This window comes from Macrosteles quadrilineatus, unplaced genomic scaffold, assembly GCF_028750875.1.
Source record: "Macrosteles quadrilineatus isolate MER2022 unplaced genomic scaffold, UCM_ALF_1.0 Scaffold_5__1_contigs__length_97177068, whole genome shotgun sequence".
Classification (NCBI taxonomy): domain Eukaryota; kingdom Metazoa; phylum Arthropoda; class Insecta; order Hemiptera; family Cicadellidae; genus Macrosteles; species Macrosteles quadrilineatus.
The window spans coordinates 24,107,321-24,116,338 of record NW_026542598.1 but is presented as its reverse complement, the minus strand read 5'-3'; the positions used below and the strand labels follow the sequence as shown (position 1 = coordinate 24,116,338).

The window sequence follows — 9,018 nt, the reverse complement described above, 5'->3', positions numbered from 1 at the left end:
CTGCGGTATGAAGGTCGTGACTAGCAGTAGAAGTAGAAGAACGTCAAAGACAAAAGTGTAGAAGAACAAGAGAAGAAGCGTAGAAGACTTCGTCTCTACTCTCTACCTCTACTACTCTACTGCTACTCTAGTTTGAGGTTATAGCCTATTTGATCAAAATTATGATTTCGAACTCAACATTTTCTAGCCTATACTTGACGTGGAAAACTAGCCTAGTTCTTGTATGAAACATCGTGTGTTTAAAACGCACTTACTACACTATAAATAAAATTATCTTTTTCTAGTGTGGTGTTTTTAGACTATGAAGGATTGTAGGCCTATAGGAATTTGCAATGAAGTGAAGACAAATCTTGAAATATTAATCTCTGATAGGCCTATTTTCAATAACGCGTAGAATATTTTGGGTCTATGGATCAAAGTTACGGTGAGTCTGGTTTTATTACATCCGGCTGCACTTTACTACACTCATTCGAATGAAAATATCGATCGATTAATCGATTGCTTCATTCAATATATCGTTTGGTTAGTTAGGTAAGGTTAACCTAACCTAACTAACCAAACGATATATCGAATGAAAATATCGAATCGAAAAAACTATTGAATGAGTGTAGGACGTCAAGTAAAGTGCAGCCTTACATCCGTCTCATAGTAAGATAGCTGTTTGTAGCCTAAGTTATTTGTAAATTTCTAGGCCTGGGCCTATAGCCTATGGCTAATTTAGGTACCTAAGTTTAGGCCTAAGCCAGTCACAGAGTCAGACGCCTATACATCTGAATTAGGCCTAGGCCTAGTTGTCTTAGGCCCTAGGCCCTACTACTAAGATGGGTAATTGTTCCATATAACTTATCTACAATGAGGAAAATGTAATTTTTATACCTAGCCTATGTCTAGCCTACTTAAAGTTTTTTTCACTCTGAATCCAAAAATTCTCTCAGTTTTTGTCGGAGAGATCCCTAAGTGGCCGTAGCATTAACTTAGCCTACCGTAAATAATTAATATCAAGCTTCAGGATTGCAATACTGTAGTATAAAACCTTTTTATGGTAAAAAATGGTAGAAATGAGTTAGAAAGCAGTTTTAAGTTATAATTAAGATTCACTTTTCGACACTGTTCAATGTGCTAGCCTATATATGTACTAAAATAATAAAGATTGTTTGAAATTAAATGAAAGCCTAAGTTATCTATGGTTTGGGCGAGTCCAAGTTCTAGCGGTGACTAACACTTATAAAGGAGAGGAAGGTTTCTGGAGTGGAAACAGCTGTTAGTTGTTTACATTCGATGCTAAAGAATCAAAACAACACCCGACGACGTGCAAGCATTTTTGATATTGTTATTTTATTGTGTTTCACCCACTAACTTAGCCTACATTAACTTATTTCACTTGTGAAAAATATCATAAATCATAAATAAATCTTACTTAATTGGTCATTAAATAACAGATGTTACAATAGACCTCGTTAAAAAAAAGGTGCCAAAAAGGGCCATAGATTCCAGTATATTCTAGATAGGTAGTATAACATGGAATCTTCCCTAAATATAACAAAGACAACAAGAAAATAAATAGTTAAAAATCATTTGAACAGAACTATATATAGGCCTACAGAAACAAAAAGTGAGGTAGGCCTACTTAAACAAAGTGTTTGAAAGACTAGGTAACAGTTGACTAGGGACTAAGTAAGAACTAGATAACAATTTTACCATAACAATTATGTTCTGCAAAATATTCATCCAAACTGTAAAAAGGGTGGTCAGCAAGCCAAACCATCAACTTTTGTTTTAGCCGAGTACAAGGAATGTCAAGTATTTCACTTGCACAAAACAATTTACTATTTTTACTGATACTAGCAAAACTTTGCTGTACTGTTGTTAGTCTGGTGTAGGGCCTATCCAAAGCAGATATTCCCCTTGTGCAATATGAGTGAAAATTATTTCTAGAGCTAGAAAAATGAGGATTTTGTTTAACAAAAATAACACACTCTAATATATACAAATTTACAGTTGTTAGGACACCTGTTGCTTTAAAATGAGGTTTACAATGGTCCCTTAACCCTGAATTGGTCTTACAGCCTTTTGTTGAAGCTTTAAAATTATTAGAATGTGGGTGGAGTTACCCCACATTAACAGACCATACTTTAACAGACTTTGAAAAAAAGCAAAATATGCAGATCTAACATACAAAGGAGGAACAAAATCTCTTAGACGTCTAACTATTTAAAAATAAAACTCTTGACAATTTCTTACTTAAGTTATATAAATGGGTTGACCAGCTTAAGTCACTATCCAAATCTATGCCTAAAAAATTAACACTTGACGAAAAATTCTTTTCTTCCTCAGGTGTGCGACCTAACCTAAAAACAATAGTTTGAGTCTTTTCAGGATTCATAAAAAACCCATTGACACTGAACCAGTTCCTAGCTTCATTGAGGGAAAGTTTGGACAGCACCATGAGTTCACTAAACCTACCTTGACTATTTAAGAAAGTGGAGTCATCCGCATAAATCACAGAGGTACAGGACATACATTTATCCAAATCATTAATCATTATAAGGAAAAGAACAGGGCCTAACACCGAGCCCTGGGGCACTCTGCAAAAAACCTCACTCTCATTTGACAATATACCCGTAACATCAACCTGCTGCCTGCGGTCTGATAAGTAAGACTTAAAAAGATTGAGTTCTATGCCACGGATACCGTAGTACTCAAGTTTATTCAAAAGCAAACCATGGGGAACACAATCAAACGCTTTACTCAGGTCAACTAGAGTTGCCTGAGTAAGAGAGGCGTTTTCATAAGAATTTAGCACATGCTGCACCAAGTGCCTGACCGCATCCGGGGCACATCTTGTTCGAAACCCAAATTGCCAATCAGATATTAGGCCATGGTATTCAAAAAACTTCATTAATTGTGATTTTATTATGGTTTCAAACACTTTGCCAATCACAGGAACAAAATGGGCCGGTAAGTACTAGGATTCTCCCTCGGACCCTTTTTATAAATTGGAACAACTTTTGAAAACTTCAGTTTTTTGGTGAAAAAGCCAGAGAGCAAGCAGCAGTTAAATACTTGCAGTGAGTGGCAACAAGATATACACTATTATAAGCTTTAGAAGGTTAGAGGACATACCATATGCATCTGTGCTGGAAGAGGATTTCATATTATGCACAACACTATATACTTCCTCACAAGACACTGCACTGAACTTGAAGGATGATGGAGAAGCTGGTGTATTCTCAAGTAGTGTAGTGGAAGCAGCAATCGAAGGTGTCACCAGTGCCGCTGTCTGCTCCACAGATGACACGAAGAAATCACTGAAGTCTTGTGGAGATATGTATCGTAAAACTTAGGGGGTTGGTGTTTGGCTTCTCCATATTACCACGGATGATGGACCAGGCAGCTTTGCATTTGTTGGTTGCAGATTCGATTTCTATTACATTGGCGTTGAGCTTGGCTGTTGCAAGAGATTTTGTTTCAAATAGTCTTCCCTATCAATCTGTGAGTTAGATATTTTATAGGCATCAAAAGCTGTTAGGACTAAGTCACGCTGGACTTGAAGCTCTGCTGTAAACCAACGATTTTTTCGTCTAGGTTTTTTACTCTGATAATTTCATTAGATTTTCTTGAGAGGGAAACAATCATTGATAGTTGTTTGGAGCTGATCAAACAGGATGGTGAAAAGATTGTTGCTGATATGCCTGCCATCTGATACCAGACCCGGCCAGTCAATATTACCGACAGTAGAGATAAATGAGAACTAATGAGAACTAAATGAGAACTATTAGTTTATGACTGGACTAATAGTCTGTAGGTAACATGAATTTTAGAACCTAAACTTTACCTTTCTAATCTTAACCTACCTAACTTCAAAACAATCACAGGTAATACAGTCACAAATCTGCATAAAACCTGACCTACCTTCCCTACATGCCTAAATAAGAGCTGATTAAGTAATTTAGTTTCAAATTAAATTACCTAAATTCATTTGAACAGCTGTTTGCTCTCCTCACTCAGTAATCAGCCCACATACAGACCTGTCCAAACCACGTCATATTACCATCAGTACCGCTCAATGAACCTTAGATTCGTAATTTTAACCTTCGTTTTACAGCCACTTAGGAATCTCTCCAACCAAAACTGATTGCATTTTAGGATTTAGAATTTAAAAAATTTAACTGTAAGTACACGGTACCTACTTAGACTATGTATACAAATGACATTTTTTTCCCCAGTGTTGACGACATAGGCCTACAGAATAATTGCACTAGAAGGTGAGTTGTACTTTTTTTGTGACTGGGCTAATGCAATTATTTTGTTAATCTTTTAGCTGAATAAACAAAATTGAATTTGAATATACCCCTAGCCTAAGTTACTTTTTATTTTTAGTTAAATTAAGTTACTGTAGGTATAGCATTTGTTATAGGCCAAGACTACTGTTCTACGTAATATTTTAATTTGCTTTTACTTGGATATACAAATATTTAAGTACCGTAGGCCTACCCACTGAAATCAAAGTTTGGGTTAGGCTTATTCATCTTTTGTTTTCCTACTTTGTATGGGTTTTTTTCATCAGGATATGCATACTATGCTATCTGTATTCTCCCTGGTAGACAGTAATGTAACTTAGGTTATCAACCTCTTACAGTCAAAATCAATAAGCTAGGCTAGATAGGATTTCCATTTTTTCAATAGCCGAAGCTTGGCATGAATCAAGAATTTTTATTTCCACAAAATACAAGGGTTTCATGACTGGAAAACGTCAGTACAACTACAAATAAAATATGAGAAAGTACAAGGTTTCTTACCGATATAGTACCAGTATTGATATCAGTATATTTTGTTTTTGTACACTGCCATATGTTGTATGGTATTTTTGTTTGGGGAACTGATACTAACGTAAAAAAATGTTAAAACTACAAAAAAGAGCAATGAGAGTTATGGCAGGAGCACATCCCCGTGAACATTGCAAACTTCTGTTTAAAAAATTTAAAGTTCTTACCGTCACTTCAATGCTTGTTTTTGAAAGTATTATGTATGTTAAGTTAAACTCAAACGTTATTCCTACCGTACAAACAAAATTGCTCATAGTCATCGTCATCACACAAGAAATAATAATAATTTTAGGATAAACCAATGTAATTATCAAAGTACCATTGTTAGTTCTTTTGAGTTAGGAATAAGACTGTTCAATATGTTACCATCTCGCCTTAAAAGTTTAGAACCTGTATGTCTTCAGAAACAGTTGAAATGTATTTTGTTGCAGCTTAGTGTATATTCTTTGAATGAATTCATTGATAATTGTAAATCAATGGACTGATGCATTTGATTTGTAAATAATTTGTAGTACAGTACCTATTTTTGACGTCATACATTGTAAATGTGTTGCGGCAATAAATGATTTGACTTTGACTTTGACATAAACATTCTTCAATCCATTTGGAAGCTTCTGGTAGCCAATATATATTTGCCATAGGCCTAAGTCTAGTTAAAATTGATGAGTAACTTAACTTGGACCTAGCTTTGTGTTGTTTTCCCTCCATTTTTGTTAGAGTGCTTACTTAATGGCATCTAACCTTAATAACCTGATAGAAGGCTCAAAAAAGTAGTTATACATCTCAAATGGTTTCGGATACGTAGATGGAAGATGGAACACATTACAGTTGCAGTGTCAGAAGCACTAACCACTTAGTTGTTTTACAGGCCTACTAACTTTCAGTAGACTAATCTAAATTTTTGTGTGATCAAATTCAGGTCATTCAGGCTGATAGTAGACTAGCATTTATTTTTATAATTCATTTTCCCCAAGGATTCATTCAGCCCTAGGATTGTGTTTTTATGACAAAGGCTAAAAGTGTAGGTACCTAGTTAAACAATCCTTGACACGAACGAAGTATCACTAACTTACTTGCTACATGTTTTGGCGGTTATTTTTCTAACTCCACCACCCAAGAACCAAAAGAAGGCCATAAGGACAATCTTTCAACTACAGCCCCTAGACCATTGCAAGCCGATTTTAAAGGACCACAATATCCTTACAGTCATTTCCTTACACCTGTTGGAATCCATGACACTTGCAAAAAAATCAACACCTACCCTAAGATCAGAACATCATCCATACACCTCCGTACCCTAACACGCATAACAAAGACTTGCCACAACATCGATTGCAGAAATTAAACAACAGTCCCCACTATTCTGGCTCTTCTTCAATTTATTACCAACATCTCAAAACCATTGAAAAACCTGACACCTTCAATGGCAAACTGAAGCGGTACTTAACATTTAGAATATTTTTTTCTGAGTAGATACACCATTTTGTTTTGTCTTGAAAAATATTAGGTTCTTTTCTGTTTATTCACTACAGTACCACTATACTTTTTTTATTTCAATTCGGGGTTTTATGGGGTAAAATTAGGTTTTTCCCATTTTTGACCCTAAAACACAAAATTTCACAATTTCTTTCCAAACCATTTTGTAGAGCTTAAAAAAACAAATAATTTAGTATATTGAAACGTTATTATTTGCCTAATAGTTGCGGAGAAAATTCCAAAAAATTGTAAATTTAAAATTCCCATGTTATTCTTATGGAGAATAAGTCAACTGTTGTAGTTTGCTTGTTTGTGAACAAATTTTGTCCGAATTTGTAAAATATATTCATTTCTTACTAAACTATTAAGATTTTACAACAAAAAACACTTTTTTACCTCCCCCCCCCCTGTTGCAGCAAACCTAAGTATAATTGTTATTTTTTTATTTATAATCGTTATTATGGACAACCTAATGAGGCTATTTGTAGAAAACATTAAAACACGAGATCAGCTTTTGAAAAATGATAAGATATTTACAAGAAGTGTTGATTATATCGATCTGTTATGTATACATCTAGAGTATTTCCATAATCTTTGAGTCGAATCTTTTAAAGCCATCAGAAATTATAACTGTTATTCGATTTAAAATAACGCCTGTAATACTTAGCAAACAGGGACACTAGTACTTATTTAATACGCAAGCAGGTTTTTTGTGACAATTAGGCCCGGTTTCCCCAACTCACTGAAACTTAGTTTTAAGTTAAACGGCGATTTAAACTTAGGTTAACTTTGATTTGTGTTTCCCCAAATTTAAACTAGGTATTAATCCAAGTTCAAACTAAACCACCTCTCGACTAGGTTTAACTACTGGGAATAAAATAAACTGAGTTCAGTAACATAACCTCAAATCAAAACAAAAAGTAGGTGTTAAAACAATAATAATTGAAGCAACTACAAATTCATTTGGACGAAAATAGGCTTGGTTTAGGGCTAACTTATAATTTAAGTTTTATTTACATTTATTATGGAGTTTATTATTTCTTTTTCTGTACATTTGATTTTTTTCAAATTAGGCTACTATTGCAGTATTTGCCCCTTAACTCAAATGGAAGAGTTAAGACATTTTCGAAGAAGTAGAAGATGGAAGATTATGACACTTTAGTACCTAGAACCAACTAGAACAAGAGGGCCTACTAAAATAAGGGACAGAATTGAGTGAATTGACCATTTTAATAAATGGAATGAATCTGAATTTGATAACAACTTATAATAACTTGTCAACATAACCTTAAACAGTGATGTTATTCTAGCTGCGTTCGCACTTTGCTGTCTGCTCTACTGAGTTGTAGCGCAGCGTTGTGGTGGTTGTAGGAAACACTAGCCCAAAGCCCACCGAAGATTCCTTCAGCATTGTACGTGTTATTAAATTTACGAAAAGTAAATAAGAGAAACGTCTTATAACACTTAAAAGATATATTTATGCTTATACTGTTACTCACAAGACGGTAAATATACAAAAAAGATGGTAAGTGGTGATCGATTTCGATTGGAATCGAAATCCGATCGAAATCGATCACCACTTACCATCTTTTTTGTATATTTACCGTCTTGTGAGTAACAGTTTAAGCGTAAATATATCTTTTAAATGTTATAAGACGTTTCTCTTATTTATAAACGATATATCAATAGGTAGGGGAGGAAAAGGGGGGAAGGTATTGGGGGAATGGAATCTACCAAGTAAACAGTGTTGCCAACATGCGTTTTTGAAAATTCCCGTGGGCCTGTCAGACCGGGGTATCGGTATTAGTGTTAATTAATCTAACCAACCAATCTTGCTGATTATGAAAAAATTCTGGTTGTGAATAAACGGAATTGTAATAAAAAAAAGTAGGGTACCTAGTGAATCAACAGAGAAGAACCAAATATTATGTTTGAAGTGTTATAGCCATTGATAAATGTCCTGTCATTTTATTATGTACCGGCAATGACATTCTGCGTATAAATAAACATGTAAAACTGTTTTCCAGGTTTTTAGACTGTAACAAAATCAGCCTATTGATGAGGATGAACTCCGTGGGAGGTACGTTGGATTCAATCCATATCAAGGACATCCGTCCGGGATTGAAGAACTTTTCCGTCACGTTTATCGTTCTGGATGTGGGTCAGCCTGTGCTACTGAAGGAGAACAGAGAAGTAAGGACTTTGAAAGTTGCAGATGCCACGGCTTGTATTAATCTGTCCCTGTGGGACGAACCAGGAGCCGTTATTGCACCCGGGGACATCATTAGACTGAGCAAAGCCTACGCAGGAGTGTGGCGTAACGCACTTACCTTATACTCGGGCAAAAACGGTGATATTGATAAAATAGGGGAGTTCTGTTTAGTTTTCAACGAACAGCTTAACATGAGTGAACCTAATTTGAACTTATCAAACCCAATTGGAAACCAACCCGGAGGTGGTGTGCCGAATTTGAACAGTAATATAAATAACGGTAGTGCTAATAGTATAGGTACACTCCAGAACAGACCCGCTCCTCTGCTACCTGCTGCAAGTGATCGGAAAAACGCCCCTCGATACTCGGGAGAGAGAACCAGAGAGACCTCCATTCCTGCGGGGAAACACTCGGGGAAAAGTGGACCTAAGAGTGGGGGCAGAGGGGGTCAACGGAATGTGATTCGGAATGATAAAAGATAATTTAATAATGCATGCGTTAATA

The 9,018-nt window shown here is 35.5% G+C and overlaps 1 protein-coding gene across 1 annotated transcript; it reads left to right on the top strand.

Moving 5' to 3' along the window:
- The first annotated feature begins 126 nt into the window (after positions 1-126).
- Positions 127-9,018, top strand: LOC128995106 (SOSS complex subunit B homolog). The gene is made up of 2 exons (XM_054420008.1): positions 127-424; positions 8,330-9,018. The coding sequence occupies exon 2, from the start codon at positions 8,361-8,363 to the stop codon at positions 8,994-8,996; it is 636 nt and encodes a 211-aa protein (XP_054275983.1). The 5' UTR covers positions 127-424; positions 8,330-8,360; the 3' UTR covers positions 8,997-9,018.

Coding starts and splice junctions, on each gene's coding strand:
- LOC128995106 (XM_054420008.1), top strand. CDS start 8,361: ATGAGGATGAACTCCGTGGGAGGTACGTTGGATTCAATCCATATCAAG.